Raw genomic sequence first — 17,378 nt, forward strand, 5'->3', positions numbered from 1 at the left:
CCCATTCATTACATTTACAATCATCTACTCTCATCCTCTCTACTAACACATGTCCACAGGTCATGTTTGTGCACGTGTGTGATTCAGGCCTCTGTATGTGTGAGAAATAACAAAGTGAAATAACAAAGTGTAAAACCAGATTTTCCCCTCCGAGATAAATTAAAGTATTTCAAATTCAAACCCAGAGCCTTCAAACGTTAATTAAATGGAGAAGCTCAAAGTGCATTTTCATTATTTGTCCTTGTTTGAAGAAATTTTATCTAGTTATGAAATATTGAATGAATGTTTTTAATCACACTATCAAGCCATTTTACCCTAAAGTTAGGTTAAATGCATATCTATTATATTGCGTTTCCTGAGCTAACATGTCCACGATGTGCAATCATAAAGCCCAGAGTGCAAAAACTTGACAGCTTTTAAGTGAAGAAGAGGACTGTGTTAGAAGATGTCCTGTAGATGGCAGCATCAACACATACAATAATGCTGACCTGTATTTAAGGCCATTAAAAACATGCATTATGGACGTTCCTGGTGAAGCACATTTAACTAAACAGGTTTAACTATTTTAGTTACACACAGACATCATTGGTGCATCATCGGCTAACTCTATTCTGCATTCATGTAAAGCTACATGACTGTCACGTGACTGAATGTAATCTGTTCATCCGTCCACTGCACCAGTCCACCCTGCTTGAACAGACAGTCAGTGTGCACCCTGAATCAATCAATCACAGCGCTGACACTTACTCTCAGATCATCATTTAACCCGCCTGTGCACGCTGCAGGAAACACATGAGAACAGATCAACTCATCCAACAATATTGACCACAACAACAACATTATCCATACTGTCACACGGAGAACACTGATCTGGAGTTGTTGTTTTGAGTTCCTCCTGAATGTTTTTACTCTTACATCCCGAGCTCATCTCTACCTGTGTGACTAAGCTGTTTGTTGTTTTGCAGCTAACATGCAGCAGATTTATTTTATCTTCGGTTTTGTTTACAGTGTGAGGTTGGTGAAGAGCACCTCTGTAACTTCAGGCTCATGTTCAGACTCTTCCTTTCGACTGACTTATAGAGAAGTATGCAGAGCATTGATTTACCGTCTGTCAACACTAATGAGGTCTACTTTAACTGTTACCAGTGTAATTGTATGTACCAGGGGGATTATTGTATACAGAGGGGGGGGGGGGGGGGGGGACAGCGGGTGTGTATTGTAACTAATGTCTTGTGTCCTGCCTGTCTGTATACTGCTACTGGATGCCTTGAATTTCCCCCGGGATCAATAAAGTATCTATCTATCTATCTATCCATCTAATAACCCTGTGGGACTTCTAAACTTCAAAATTCACACTTTGAAGCTGCAACATATTAAAGATGTCATTTTAATGAGAGTCAAAAATCAGGAAGAGAGAGACGGAGAGTTGGAAATGACATGCGGGGAATGACCCACAGGTTGAGTTTGAACCCAGGCCGTTCGCTTTTTGAGGACTTCAGCCTCTGTACATGGAGCTTGCAAACTTACCACTAGGCGAGGCTGTCTTTATTTCTAAAGATTGAACAAAAAGTGTTGTGATCAAGAGTTACAATCTAAGACTGCACAAAAAGAAATATTTCATCTACGCATCACGTCTTTGTAAAGGGAAACAGCGACAGTCATAATAGTTCAGGATTGTTTTGGGTTGGCCAAGATTTTAAGGGGGCGCGATGGCACAAGTTTCTCACCTGAACACAAACATGTTTCAGGTTTAATTCTCACCTGCTTCCTGTCTCACCTCTTCACTTCCTGATTTTTCTTCACTTGTGTCTGTCCAGAGAAAATGAAACGATATCAAACTGATTCAAACTTAAAAGAAGAAGAAACAAAGGGTTGAAAACACGTCGTTTATTGCACTTGACTGCTTCAGTTAAATCCACCAGGCTGATAAAAAAAAGCTAAGATGTTTTTACTGGGTCAGTCCTTCCATTGTTTTGATGGCTGGGTGGGGGGGGGGCTGGTATGGTTCTGTGACCATGGACACACACACACACACACACACACACACACACACACACACACACACACACACACACACACACACACACACACACACACACACACACACACACACACACACACACACACACACACACACACACACACACACACACACACACACACACACACACACACACACACACACACACACACACACACACAAACAGCCTACTGAATCCTTGTAAAAACTCAAACCCCTCCCCCTCTCTCATGAACTCTTCGTCCTTACGCTAACATTGAATCCGTTTAGCTTTGCTCACAGTCAGACCTGACGTTCACCTCGGCTGAGGACGTTCTGTCAAGACTAAAGAAAGAAAACACTGCTCTGATTGAAAGTTCAAACTACTTTCTGACTGCGAAGGAAAAGTCAGAATGTCTTCGCTGTGAACGTGCAGGTTTCTTTAACACTCCACATTTGATGAAACAAAAGAAAGAGTTTGAAGCTTTGAAAAACTGAATATAATTAAAGCATGTGACACACTTTGGATTCTGACATCCATCATTACACAGAGCTGAGATTTAAAAAAAAAAAGACCACATCATGGCACTCGAAGCATCGTCCCCTGACCACGTGTGCCACAACAGAAGAGGGAGAAACAGCCAATGAGAAGACTCCGTTTGTCTACTAATCACAGTGATGACGTTAACACAGACGATCACTGGTGGTCTTGACTGGTCTTCATTTAAAATCCAGAGTCCACCCAGTCCGAGACCGAGACAAGAACGAGTACAGATGCTTTTGATTCCGTCACCTTTAAAAAGTACTTTTTTTTTTTGCAGTGTACAAAGAGCAGGGGGAATATCTCTTCTGTTAATGAATAGAAAAACGGGGCCTGGGATACTGTCAGCATCGAGTGAGTCGTATGGAATTAGGACAGAGTTCTAGTTCTCACAAGGATAAAGACACGCACACACACACACACACACACACACACACACACACACACACACACACACACACACACACACACACACACACACACACACACACACACACACACACACACACACACACACACACACACACACACACACACACACACACACACACACACACACACACACACACACACACACACACACACACACACACACACACACACACACACACACACACACACACACACACACACACACACACACACACACACACACACACACACACACACACTTGGGCTGCGAGGACGACCCACTTTGTTCTGGACTAGACTGAGAGTCTGCAGCTGCTTTCCCATTCGGGGGTAAACAGAGACTTGGTCGGCTGGTGCGGTACAACGATGGCAATAAGGTCGAGTTGATGTGTCGTAGTGCTTCATAACAGACGACGCTCCAAAAAATAACATTTATAAAGATATTTCATTGTAAAGCATTCTCTTTCTGTGGACGAGCTCAAGCATAGCCGATCACATAAAACATCTCTAAAATCCATTCACACATCTTATGAGCCGTAAAATAATACAAATACATATTCTGAGTGGGGTGAAGCTTCAGTACAAGAGTTCTTCTCATCCTTCTACGGGTTCAAAACTTGGTTATCGGCCTTGTAATGAGTTGTGTGAGTTCAGGTTTTAGCACTTTCAACACGATCTTTGGCAGTTTGTCATCTTTCCCACATGTGCAACACATTAAAACGTACACCTGCTGAGTCCTCTTCACAACAGAACAGCTAAATATATCTGTATACATACTGTAGATCAGCTCCATCATCTCTCCAGTTTGACTTTGAGCTTCCTCATCTGGGTTCAAAATGGCTTTTTTCATTTAGGCAACGTTGCATCCGTACATCCATAATATGTATCTCTATCTACACATGAGAGTGCTGTACAGTCAGATAATATATACCAGAGGCCGCTCTGCTGTCGGCTCTGCACGGCAACAAACCACAAACTCTTATAGTGTGTTTCAACGAGGAGCGGGTCTGCAGCAGACTGTCAGGGCCACTGTGTGGGAAGTGGAAGGATGGAGGAGGACAAATATTCAGAGAGACGTGTTCAAAAAAAAAAAAAAAAAGACTCATTTATAACCTGAAACCTTTTGTCATAATTGTTAACAAGCAGACGCAAAGAACTAGAGGGCGATTGTGGCGTAGCCTCACGTCTTGGCCAAAAAGTTGCACTTGAACACACCGCGAAGACGACAGCCGGCGACTAACCTCCACGTACATTCAGCATGTGTGTGTGTGTGAGAGGAAATAACTCTCCATGTCAGCAGGCGGCGCTAGTCGGTTAGGAGAAGACCATTTTCACACAGCTGTTGGTCAACACTGATATTAGAAGTAACCTACTAATCCAGATTAATGTCTGATAAATATTTGAAAATGGCGCTGGTGTTGTCAGCCCTTGGTCTTTTAGCGACAGAAGAAAAGAAGAGGCGGAGAAACACGGAAAGTACAGCGGCGTGTTCAAGAGGCTTTTCTGAACCTGAGTCTGAGTCGAGCGCTGGAGTTACATGAACAGCCAATCAGAGAGACTCTTCAAACGGACCACGCAGACCGACCCGCACTGTTTCATCAAGTTGAGTCGGTTGGAATAAGGCAGACGGGGGCCGACGGAGCTGCGAAAACGACGATCACTCACCGACGGTCCAACGAGGACCGACCAGCCTGCAAGTCTAAAGGATCTCTTTGAATTTGTTCTTAGATTTAAACATTCCTGTCTATAACTACACAGATCTTTATTACACTTCTGTTGTTCTTGAATAACATGTTTGTCATGTTAAAGATTTTTCCTTTAAGAATAAAATCTGTATCAGGGGCGCTGGTCCCCATGTATAGAGGCTGTCCTAGTCCTCACGCGGGCGGCCTGGGTATACATCTGACCTAGTTTCCGACCCGATCCACTGTCCTCCCTCGATAATAAAAATGCCCAAATATAAATCTTAAAAAAAAAAAAAAAAAAAAGAAGAAATCTGTATCATTTGAAGTCTGAAGTGATTCTTCTCTGTAAACTTGATGATACACTTTCACAACATTTTTGTATTTTTCTTTTACAAAATGAAAACTTTGGTCTCAACATATTAAGTCTCTTCATCCTTTCAATGTATATAAAATATACCATCTTTTTTTTTAAATATAAACCTGTAACTCTCTTCCCCAGCAGTGGCCCTGACACGCCGTCACACAGATCACTTTTAGCCACAAGGAAAGCTTGAAAGCAACAACCTAAAAAAGCTCTAAATGTTTAAAATACACGGTTTTTAAAATGCCTTCACTTGATCTGGAGTTCAGTCAGTGTAATGAAAGGAAACAGGAGTGGCAGTAGAGCTGTGTCAGTTTGTGTATCTGTTGGTCTCCTGATGGTGCATAAAACTGTGTGTGCGTGTGTGTGTGTGTGTGCGTGGGTGTGTGTTTGTGTTCATGTGTGCTCAGAGGTTGAGCAGCAGGCTGGGCAGTGACTTCAGGTCCATCTGTGGCAGCAGCCAGAAACAGTAGAGCAGCAGCCAGAGCAGCAGCAGCAGGTACAGCTCCCAGCCGTCACTCCACCTACACACACACACACACACACACACACACACACACACACACACACATTAAAAGACTACCAAGGAGCGCCGACGCCTCCAAGCAGAGAGCTGTGAAGTTTTAATGTTGACAAATCTCTTCTAAAGTTCCACTTTGCACAAAGGTTATTTCCACTGCCTTGAATGACCTCGGACCATAAAGTCATTTTAAAATAAGACTTAACGCTGTGTTGAAAGACCCTCAGCTCCGCCTGCATGCAGAGTTTACACTTCTGCTGTCAGGGAGGAGGCTCACTTAGGTCAGCAGAGCCAAATCTAACAGATCCCTCAGGTCGTCCAATCAGCAGCTGGGTTTTTAATAAGCTGCAGACAATGTTGCCTGTACAGTTATACTATAAAATGTTGGTCTTTAGTTAGCTAGTTTTCAGGTTTGTTTATTTTTCTGCAGCATGATTGAAGTCATATTTGTTATTTGTATTTTATTTAAAGCACATTTTCATTGTTGTACTCAGATTTTCCTTCGAGTGATTCTGAATTCTTTCAGATTTCTCTACATGTAAATGTTTGAGGATGATTTTTGGCTGTGCAGAACGAGAAACAAAAGCAATGAGAGGAAAGTCCTTACCAAACAGCGGTGTTGTCGGCGTTTTTCGCTGCTGCAGTCCCAGCAGCAGTCGGATTGTTCTGTGCGTGGGAAAAAGGTACAAAGCAAACACTGTAAGTGTACAGTATCAGAGAGCACGGCGAGATGTCCACAATGAAAACCAACCTCAGAGAGACGAGCCCCCTTTCTGTGACGGAGGACTGGGGGGATCGAGATTTCATCTTGTCTGCTGGAGATCTTAGAGTCAATCCTGAAAGGCAAAAAAAAAAAAAAAAACTCCTTAAAGTAAGTCTAATAAGAGACAGAGAGCAGACTCAGGAAGTGCAGAAGAAGAAGCCATCCATTATAAATACTTCATATGAATGCTTTGAATACTTCAGGATCTTTGGACTTCTTCCAGAAATGAGCAGTTTCAACATTTAAAAAGCAACTTCCTGGAAGCTCACTGACTTTAGCTCCTGTCCTCTCCTCACCACAGGAAGAGAGGGAGAGAATGTGTCCACTTCACATGTTAGGCTGTCATATGTGTTTTTAATCTTTCATCCATTTATTCATCGTCGTAAAGTTTAAGGGATTGTGTGAACTCTTTGGTTACTTCTATACGCTGGAGTAAAGTCAAAGTGTTATTCCTACTTTAAATTTACAAGCTGCTTTAAAGAGGACATACAGTATTATAGCATGTCTCCATCTTTTCAAACAGTCCTGAATCAGCTCTGAATCAAACATCTGTGTTTCTTCACTTTGGTCCAAATATAACATGAATCAAGCAGCAGAGGAGGTTTGTGACCCTGCAGAAACCAGCTCTCTCTGAACGCTCTGTTTTGGTGCGTGTGTCTCTTTAAATGCAATAAGCCCCGCCCCCTGAGTTTTCCCCGGAGACATCACTCCTTCACTAGCCAAAATAAAAATGGTGGACCTGCCAATAAGTTTAGCTCTATGCCCGGGGTTTGAGTCCATAGGTACCAGGGGAAAGGAGGGGATTTTTTTTTTTTACCAGAATCCCACTGTGATTCGTGGGCGTGTTTCAGCCGTTTACCAGGAGGCAGAGCAGATGGGGGCCCTAGAGGGCTGACAAAATGTGAACTACATCAGCGACACATAATGTGAACATTTTGCAACGACAGCAGAAAACCTCCCTAAGGGGTCCGACAGCCTTCACTCTCATTACCCCGTTAAACACTGGGAGGAAGACCCTCCAATTCATTTTGCTTTGGGCGCCAGAACCAGGAGGCTAAAGACCCGCCTAAACTTTAATCTGTTACTAGACTGATGAAAAGTTAGTTTGTGATGGCATTTCCAAAATGGCCACCGCCAATGTTTGGCTTCAAAAATGAAGTAGACATTCTGTTGTATTTATGAGACTTTTATTGAGCTTTTCTGTACTAAAAACATGGAGTTCCAGATTTGTTATAGAATAAAAAGAAAAGAAAGTTTGTTGGGGTCTTTTTGTATTTGGAGACATTGCACAGTCACATCCTGATATATAGAAATTTATACAATCAATCGTTTCCTGTTTAGGCCATAAATGACGTTAGTAAACTACATGACAAAAACCTCCGTCACATTCTGCATCACGTGTGTGAATGGAAAAATACTGGCATAATCATAAACATGAAAACGACTTTAATATTGTGAGATAACCGAATGTATACACTCTGAATGGCCATTATGTGAAAAATAAACAGAATAGGGTTTGATCAATCTGAGGGATTAGAGCTTTGTGGGACATAAACATAAATGGACTCTCTCATATTAATTAATACATTCAGACACATTAATGTCTATGACCTTCATCCTCTCTCTTTGCAGAGTGTCTCGACCCACATAAGGCCTGTCTTCATTCCCACCACCAGCCGACACAGATAATTCTGTCCAAGACATTTAAGGAAATATCTGAGCTAAGTGAACGAGGCCGGGTCATAGCGGTCCCATTCATTGCCATAACACTGCTTTCCCCCGGGGTCCAGTGTGTGTTTCTCAGTGTGTACCAGGGAGCCGACTAAGAATAGAAAACCTACCTCACAGGCTCTGTGTTTTCCCTGGCAGAGTCCGAGCTCTGTTTCTCAGCCTCATCATCACAGACCGCTGGAACATCTCCACCCCACAGTCCTTCTGTCTTCAGCAGGCACTCCCCCTGGGATTCAGAGGCTGCATCTGTCTGCACGCTGGTCTGAGTGATCAACTAGTGACAATGAGAGACAACCAGAGAGTCTTAAAGACGCTTTAGTGACAAACAGGAGAGCTGCCCCATGCATCCTCGCATTTCTATTAGACACAGTAACGCATGAGTATAGATGGTGTTTGGCGTCTAGTCACCCCTGAAAGTTTTAATTTACATGCACCATGCATCGGCCCTTGAAAAGGCCGGAGGTGTTGTCAGGTGATTGTTGAGAATGAGGCATGTCAGTGCAGCTAGAGTCGACTGCCTGAACTAGATTGCGGACATCGCCTCATTTTGCGGATTATGCAACAATTTTGCAGCAATCCAATAAATTATTTAACACAGAGAATACTTAACATTACTTTGCATTTTCAGTCAATTCAGTGACTTTTAATCTTCTATGCTGAAAGGTTCTGTTCATGCTCTGCAGACAGTCCTGGAGGATCGTAAACTGTAGTATCAACAATCCTAAACCCCTAACCCCAAGCAACATAAAAAAATAATTTCTTCATCCCTACAAGCATCGATTTCTGCATTGTTTGTCATGTTTGTAATATTTTTTTTAATGCATGACCTCCAGCTTTCTACAAACAGCCGACTGTGGATGATGAATGTCAGCAGGTCATTATGTGAGAGAAAGTAGAGGTGTGAAATATCATGTCGCTTCATGTTCCCGTTGAGGAGCTGGACTATTAGACAAACACTTTGCTGAAACACTTCAACAGAAATGATGTTTGATTGCTTTTCTGGAGAGTTTTAAATTCCATGGTTAGTTGATTTAGTCCATGGAAAAATAAATAAACCCACCAGCTTGTATCTTGTGTAATATTTATCAAAACAAAGATTACACGTTGGAGAGAAGGGTCATTGACCTTAGTCATTGCATTCCTACTCTCAATAAACATCTAAAAACAGTCGGTGTATGAAACACGATTTGTTGCAAGAGAATGTTCTGTGGAGAGCTAAAGAGGTCAAAATGCAATCGAAGGACTTTGGCAAAAATGTCAATAAGCGCTACACTTGAAACCTTGGATCACTGTCTGATGACATGAGATAAATCTTAACACATCTGTTTGATTTGTTATTTTTGTCCATCGTCCCTAAGCCATCGTCTCCACCTCGCAAGTCTTTTTTTATGAGCAGAATGATGCAAAAGTAAAGGGATGAATGTGTCTTTAAAGCTAATGTTGCAACTATATCATGTCAAGGTCCTACCAAATTAACTCCCATTTACCTGTCCATTGTCTTGTATTGTGTCCAGTCCATTTTGGAAGTCGTCACTCAGCAGGATGAGCGGTTGGTCATCTGGTCGAGTCTCTGACGCTGGCGCCGGTTGGAGAGGAGACACGCTCAAAACAGAAGGCCAACTCTCCATGTCGGAGTCCGCTGGCTCTGAGGTCATGGGCTCCTCTTTGTCGGGGTAGAACAGGTCCATGGGTTCGATCGGGTCGCCGAGTAAGTCGTCTGTGGGCGAATTTCGATGAAAGTCCGGAGAGGACACGTCCATGTGTCTGAACACGCTGCCTGCTTCACCACACAGAATCCCAGTTGAACCATTTGGTTTTGAGGTAACTGGGTCTGATGTGTTCTGCTGTGTTGCGGACGTCTCATTGTCTAAAAAGGCGTCAACCAGTTTGTCCTGCACTGCTTGATCTGGTAAATCTACTTCTTGCCCAGTACTCACAGGTTGAGATTTAGCATCTGTAGAAGACGTCTGAGACATCATGTCTTTCTCACTGTTCCCCGTCTGAGAATCAAGCTTCGTAGACTCATCTGTACCATCCACATTCCCACTTTCTGTCGCTGGTTGAGCTTTTTCTGACACGAGAGAGACGGAAATCTCAACAAGCTTCTTGTCTGTATCGTCATTTGAGTCGCAGCTCGATTCTTCCGGCTTTTGAGGCCTGTTGACATCTTTGTCTGTAAGCTTACCTCCAGACGTCTCCTCCTCCTCCTCCTCCTGAAGAGTTTCGTTGTCTGCAACATGATCTCGTCTTTCTCGGTCGCAGTCTTCGCCTTCGCCCCGTTCATCTGGCTCACTTGAAATTGAGATCACAGGAATGTTTATGCCTGGAGCAGGACCTGTTTTTGAGGCCACGTCTTTGTTCGCCACATCGCAGGTCTCTGCTCTGAGGCGTTCCTGTAAGTCTCTTTGAACTCCTTCACTTCCGTCGTCTTGTGTCTTCACTGCTACTTCCTCCTTTGTCTTTTCAATCCTTGATTCCTCTCCTAACTCTCCCGTCGTCTCCTCTGAAGGAGAGTTTGTTTTCTGACGTTCAGTTTCCTCCTCGACTTCCTCAACAGTATTTCCTACATTCTTACCTTCAGTTGGACCATTTATTGGTACTTTCTGTTCCTGTGCGGCCTCAGTGGAGTCCACTGTTTTCTCGTTACTTTCTCCTTCCCTGTAAGTGTGCTCATCAGAACTTGATTGTTTAGCAAGATCTTCCAACTCTTCGGGGACTTCGGTAATGGAAATGAGTGGAGAACGGTTAGTTTGATCAGCTTCAAGGAGATCTTTGCCACCAGAAGATTGTTCTTGCTCTGTGTGAAGTTTATTTGCATCTATCTTTGTAGAATCAAGTTCTTTTTTAATCTCGGCTTCACCATGATCAGGTCCCTGTTCCAATGCAAAGTCCTGGGTGTGGCTCTCAACGTTGGCCTCTCTCCCGTTCACTACCTCCTCTTGCTTTTTCTCAAAATGTCCTTGCACCCTCTCTTGTGTACTCTCCAACGAGCTCAGAGAATAAATCCCTTCGTCTGTGTAGGACTCTGCGATGGACTGCTCGTCTGGCGTTCTATCGTCCGGTGACGGGACGACATCATCGAGGGTAGTGATCTCCACAGGGGTCGCACGGTACACATCCCAAGCTGTTCCGCTGTCGCACAAAGAGCTGTCACTTCGGCTCTCGCAGAACTTCTCCGGTGTTGTCCCGAATTCGCTCTCGACCCAGGAGTCAGGGGAGCCGATTGCCGAGTCATCGATCACCGACTCAGCGTTGACAGACTCAGGTACTGAAGAGTTAGTGGGTGATTGAGTGTGCGTCAGCTGTGGGGGGTTCGACGTTGAGTTGGTTGAGACCTCCCTTGGCGGTTCCTTGGCGTCTTCCACCACACACCGGGAGAGTTCCTCTGTATCTGCTAAGATGTCCTCACTGGACCACGAGCGAGCTGCGGCCACCCTAAAGGAGGGTGACTTGCCGCTCCTGTCCTCGGACACGGTGGAAATTAAAATCTTGGGCGGGCGTTGGGTTGAGTCCCTCTCAAACATGTAGGATCTCTCGCGCACTCTGCCCCGGTGACTGCCATTCCTCATGTACTCGGAGTCAGCGTCCCGGTAGTTGAGTCGGCACATAGAGATGCTACGTTCAATCAGCCGGGAGCTTTCATCCTGAGAGACAATAAAACAAGTATATCAGTAAAAACATCCGAGTTCAAACATGCACTTCAGGGCGGGACTCTTACCTCTTCTATGCCCGGGAAGTGCTCCAAGAACTGTGACACGTAAATGATGATGGATTGCTCATCTGTCGCGTTGATAGTCACATCTGGAAAAAATAAATAACAATCACCACAGTGCACAACCTTCTTTATGACTCCCAACATGAGGAAAGGTTTCACACGAGGGACTCAGAGGTGCTGCTTGTCAACAGACAGGGAAGGTGACTGCTTGGGGTCCCAGACCAACAGGGGGGCCTCTGAGGGCTGACAAAGTTTAAACCACAGCTGTGGCTCAAAATGTGCAAATTTTGCAATGACAGTAGGAGACCTCCCTACAGCGGGCCCATCTGACAGCACTATCGCTCGTTGCCATGTGAAGCTTTGCATGCTTTGAAGTTTGTCAATGAAAGTCAACAAATCTAAAAAAAAAAGGAAGCGGAAGTATCCATCGATCGAAGAGAAAAAAGAAACAGGAAATAAAGAGGAAGAGGAGTCAGCGCCGGGACTCTGGTAGACATGGTGGTGTTAACAGATATGGATTTGGAGGACCCCCCAATTGATTTTTGCCTCGGGCCCCAACAGACTCTAGTATCTCCACTGCAGGGGCCTGTAGCATTTTGCAATGGATGCATAAACTACATCCACAACCAAGGGAGTCGACAGGATCTCTGGGCCTCGGGAAAAGACATCCAATTTGGCTCCGCCCCCACCACAGCCTCAGTCAACCTCGCGATATTGCTGTATGCAGGATTCATATGTGTTTACACAGATTAGCACACGCTGCTTTAGCTAATGATGGTCAAATTACAAGAATCCTTCTGCCACGTACTCTGGTCGGCTTATCAGAAGGTTCCCATGACTGTCAAACTCAATGTAATATTTGAGTGAAAATAAAGATGGTACTGTAATGAGTCAATGTGCAGAGACTACTGGGGTACGGCGGGCTGGTTAAGGTCACTATATAGCCAAGAGAAACCTGTTCAGGAACTTTGGTTTTGGTGACTATTCGATGATCAGTTATTTTTACCACTTCTTGGAATAATCTTTGTTTCCCTTTAATGAAATGATTTTTTTTAGTACGAGGTAGAAAGAGCTTTTTTCTCGTTACCCTCAGGCTCCAGTATGCGTGGGATACCCAGGCTGTAGTGGGCTATCCTAAAGGCGTCCTCCAGATTCTCTCTTGCACTCCTCAGCAGAGCCTTCCTCATGTCCACCAGGCTGTGGTCGATGGATTTAATGACAGCCAGGAAGGCGAGGCCACTTTTCCAGCTCTTCCCAAAGTCATGCACGGCCACCCCATACCTGGAACAGGACAAAGTCAGAGAGCAGTCGAAACACTGCAGGAGGAGGACTTCAAGTTTTATTGAAACGGCAGGCCACACTCACTTGCGTGTTCGTTTCTGTACCCACTGCAGCAGCTTCTTGATGGCCTTGCTGTGTTCTCGCATGGCCGAGGACGCCGTCTGTCTCTCTTCTGACGGCGTGCTGCAGTACGAGGCGTCGGAGTCCGAGCTGGTGGGGATGGACGACAGGCTAGAGGAGGAGGGGAACTGGCTCCTGATGTTCCCAGTCAGCTCCTTAATCTGCAAGCACACAGACAGATGGATTATATTCCCCTTCAGTCGACGGTTTTCAGCGGCCAGTTCAGCGACTGAGTATCAAATTCTTGCAGCAGATTATTTACCCATGCAGTTTATGCTGACACCTGAGTGTACAATTTTCTGAATATTTATACTTAGAAGATATCAGTATCACAAAAACTGAGCAGTAGGGTTACTTTTTATCTCAGGTATGAAGTGGAGTCTTTTCTGGCTCAAAGTTCTGCTAAAAGACAACAAACCAGTGAGTAACAGGGTTTCTATTCACTGTTTGTCATGGCAACCGTGACACAGAACAAAGGAGCACTTAGCACAGGATTTGTTTGATTAGACAGGTGTGTGTGCAGTAAAGAAAGACGCTGACTGGCTTCTAGTCATTTCATTTATCTGTTTACATCGGCACTCCTGAAAAACTAAAATCAAATCTTCCTGAGAAGCTTCGACACAAACGTCCCCGGATGTTTCCCCTGTCAGGAGGCAAGGCAGGACATAAATTAGACACGGCAGAATTTTAAATTAACGATTGAAATTGACTGCAGAATTGCATTTTGTGAATGCTTTGAATTTGGTGAGTCTGCTGGTCAACATGCAATGTAGAGGGGCTGAAGACAACTGTTTAATTGTTGGGGTTAACAAAAAAACTATATTCTATATGTACTATATCCGCACATATCTGAGGGGAAGAATATGCTAATATCGTCTAATATTATCAACCAGCCGATTATTCGGTCGGGCTCTAATTATTTAATCTAACCCTTTTAGGACGCCTTTAAAAACACCCTCTAAACGAACAAAATACAAGACTTACATAACTGTTGACCAGTTGTTATTCCCCTGTATTTTAATGGCAGTGCCCTCCTCATAATATTTGAGTTATAAACAAATGATAATGATGCTGGGGATTTGTGTGGGGTAAGTCACTTATCAATCGACAGTCATGGACCGTCAGTTAGGTTCTGTTAAACGGAGCAGTGCAGAGTTCTATGTTAGGCGCTGTCTCTGGGTAGGGAGGGTTTTTGGGTTAGAAGGGTCTAAAGTTAGTTATCATAAGCACATAATTGAAGGGTGGCTGCATCTCAGAGGTTTGTATCTTAAAGTTATTAATGGCTGCTAAATTTGACAATTTGCGCATTGCCACTTGGAATGTGAAGGGCCTGGGTCATCCAATTAAAAAGAAGAAAATATTTTCTGTGCTGAAGTCCAAACAATTCGATGTGGTGTTCCTGCAGGAGACACACCTTTCTGCTGTAGAAGCTGAGAAGTTATGTAGAGACTGGGTGAGCCATGTATATTACAGTGTAGGAACCAGTCAAAGCCGTGGGGTTTTAACACTCATAAATAAAAAATTGCAATTTAAATTTGTTCGGCAGATTAAAGATACGATGGGTAGGGTCCTTATAGTAGTGTCAGAGATACAAGGTCACATAATTATGCTAACAAACATCTACGCTCCAAATGGAGATGAGCCACAATTTTTCATAGACTTAGAGGTAAAAATGCAACAGGCTGGTAACTATAAGGCTATAATTGGTGGGGACTTTAATTTAATAATGGATCCGATACTCGATCGTAGTAGTACCATAGCTACCAGGATGCCTAAAGCTACCCTGGTAGTGAGACGCATGGCTGAGTCTTTAGGTTTGATAGATGTGTGGAGGATTTTAAACCCCAAAGGAAGGGACTACACCTTTTTCTCAGCTCCACACACAACTTTTTCGCGAATAGATTTGTTCCTTATTTCCAATGACCTTTTACAGTCAGTAATGTCATGCTCCATTGGCAGTATTTTAGTTTCGGACCATGCACTAGTTAGCCTGGAGGTCCAACCTTTTAGTGACAGGACTCGAATGCCAAGGTGGAGATTTAATTCATCCCTATTACAAGATTCTGTGTTTAAAGAGGCATTAAGAGGTCAAATTAAGATGTATATTGAGACTAATGAGCCCACAGCGCCCTCTGCGGGGACGGCCTGGGAAGCTTTGAAAGCGGTGCTGAGAGGCTTCGTAATTCAGTATGCTTCTCATAAGAAAAAAAAGAATATTGCAAAACAGAGTGAACTTGAAGACAGAATTAAAAAGGTTGAGACCAACTTAAAAAAACATTTTAATGCTAATGACCTTAGGGTTCTAACACAGCTCAAATATGAGTATAATAGTATCTTGTCACAGAAAGTTGAATTCTCGCTTTTCAGAATGAGACAAAAATATTATGAATCAGGGGATAAGGCTGGTAAATTACTGGCGAACTGTTTAAAACAGAGAGAGCTAGCATCAAATATTTCAGCCATCAGAACAGAGGAAGGTGAACTTAAGGTCAAATCTGTGGACATCAATAGTATGTTTAGAGAGTTCTACACAAAATTGTATACAGCTGATCACCAACATAATGGGGAGTGTATGGAGACATTTTTGCAGGGATTGGATCTTCCCAGGTTGTCGGACTCACAAAAAAACGAACTTGATCGTCCAATAATCAGGGAAGAAATTATTCGGGTGATTAAAGAGCTGCCGAGTGGGAAAGCCCCAGGGCCGGATGGCTTTACAGCCGAATTTTTTAAATGCTACGCCTCTGAGCTAACACCACTACTCCTGAGTATGTACAACGAGGCATTTGAAAGAGGGCAGTTACCAGATACCTTATCAAAAGCTATAATAACGCTTATTCTGAAAAAAGATAAAGACCCCTGTGACTGTAAAAATTATCGCCCAATCTCCCTTATTCCAATAGATACCAAGATCTTGTCCAAGGTGGTAGCTAATAGGCTGGAGAAGGTCATGACTTCTTTAGTACATGAAGATCAGGTGGGTTTCATTCGCAAACGTACTTCGGCAGATAACATAAGAAGGTTTATTAATATTATGTGGGCACTCTCAAATTCCAATTTGCCAATTGCTGCTGTTTCACTTGATGCTGAAAAAGCGTTTGATAGGGTTGAGTGGGGATATTTATTTAGGATATTAGAAAGATATGGCTTTGGAGAAAAATTTATTAAGTGGGTGCGTTTATTATATAACCGGCCAGAAGCAGCAGTACAAAGCAATGGGTACATATCTTCATATTTTGAGTTAGGAAGAGGCACGCGCCAGGGTTCCCCTCTCAGCCCTCTGTTATTCTGTCTGGTAATGGAGCCCTTGGCAGCAGCGATCAGGGGGGATGGAAACTTCCCAGGAGTGGTATATGAAGGCTCTGTCCACAAATTGTTCATGTACGCGGACGATATTCTTTTGCTGGTATCTGACCCTGTGATGTCAATGCCAGCATTGTTAAATACAATTAATAGCTTTTCCAAGTTTTCAGGATATAAGGTAAACTGGGATAAATCAGAGGCCCTCCCCTTAACAAAATTCTGTCCCACTACATTCTTCCAGGCAGGCAGATTCAGATGGCCCAAGCAGGGGATGAGATACCTCGGTATTCTCTTCCCCCCTTTATTGGAGGATATTATAAAAGTGAACTTTGACCCTCTCATAGAGAAGTTAGGTATTGATGTAAAACGCTGGACATCACTATATCTGTCTTTATGGGGTAAAGTAAACACCGTCAAAATGAACTGTATCCCCAGGATCAACTATCTGCTTCAGTCTCTCCCCTTAGAAATTCCAGGCAGTTACTTTAAAAGATTAGACATTATGTTTAAGGAATTTCTCTGGAATGGAAAGAGACCACGTATGAACATGAAAAAATTACAGAGACCAGTCAATGCTGGTGGTCTAGGGTTCCCAAATGTGCTATATTACTATTATGCATTTAGTTTGAGGCATCTGGCGCACTGGGCATTGCCCCCACAGAGGGCCCCACCATGGTTCAGTATAGAGCAATCTGTATCGGCTCCTCTCCCACTGCTTTACCGTCTGTCCACTAAACTGTTAAAGGCTCACCCAGTTATATCTCATCTTCAAAGTATATGGAAGAAGGTCTCAGGGCTGATAGGGTTAGATCCTTACTTAAATGAATCCTCCAGCATTTGGCTGAATCCTAAGTTGAAGATTAATAAAATAACTTTTTTTTGGAAGGAGTGGGTAGACAGAGGAATTTTTGCATTAAAAAATCTGTATAATGGTAACTCACTTCATTC

At 43.5% G+C, this 17,378-nt stretch overlaps 1 protein-coding gene across 1 annotated transcript in view; it reads right to left on the bottom strand.

The window, feature by feature from the left end:
• Window positions 1–3,377: 3,377 nt before the first annotated feature.
• The window catches only part of clmna (calmin a), a 37,474-nt gene continuing 23,473 nt past the window's right edge, over window positions 3,378–17,378 (bottom strand). Inside the window, exons 6-13 of the mRNA XM_079370503.1 lie at window positions 13,092–13,288; window positions 12,814–13,007; window positions 11,730–11,812; window positions 9,499–11,655; window positions 8,122–8,285; window positions 6,269–6,353; window positions 6,125–6,183; window positions 3,378–5,521 (exon numbers count right to left, since the gene is read on the bottom strand). Coding sequence (XP_079226629.1) covers window positions 5,404–5,521; window positions 6,125–6,183; window positions 6,269–6,353; window positions 8,122–8,285; window positions 9,499–11,655; window positions 11,730–11,812; window positions 12,814–13,007; window positions 13,092–13,288 — 3,057 coding nt within the window. The 3' untranslated portion in view covers window positions 3,378–5,403. The remainder of the gene's footprint in view (window positions 5,522–6,124; window positions 6,184–6,268; window positions 6,354–8,121; window positions 8,286–9,498; window positions 11,656–11,729; window positions 11,813–12,813; window positions 13,008–13,091; window positions 13,289–17,378) is intronic.

Source organism: Symphodus melops (assembly GCF_947650265.1).
Source record: "Symphodus melops genome assembly, chromosome: 19".
Lineage (NCBI taxonomy): Eukaryota > Metazoa > Chordata > Actinopteri > Labriformes > Labridae > Symphodus > Symphodus melops.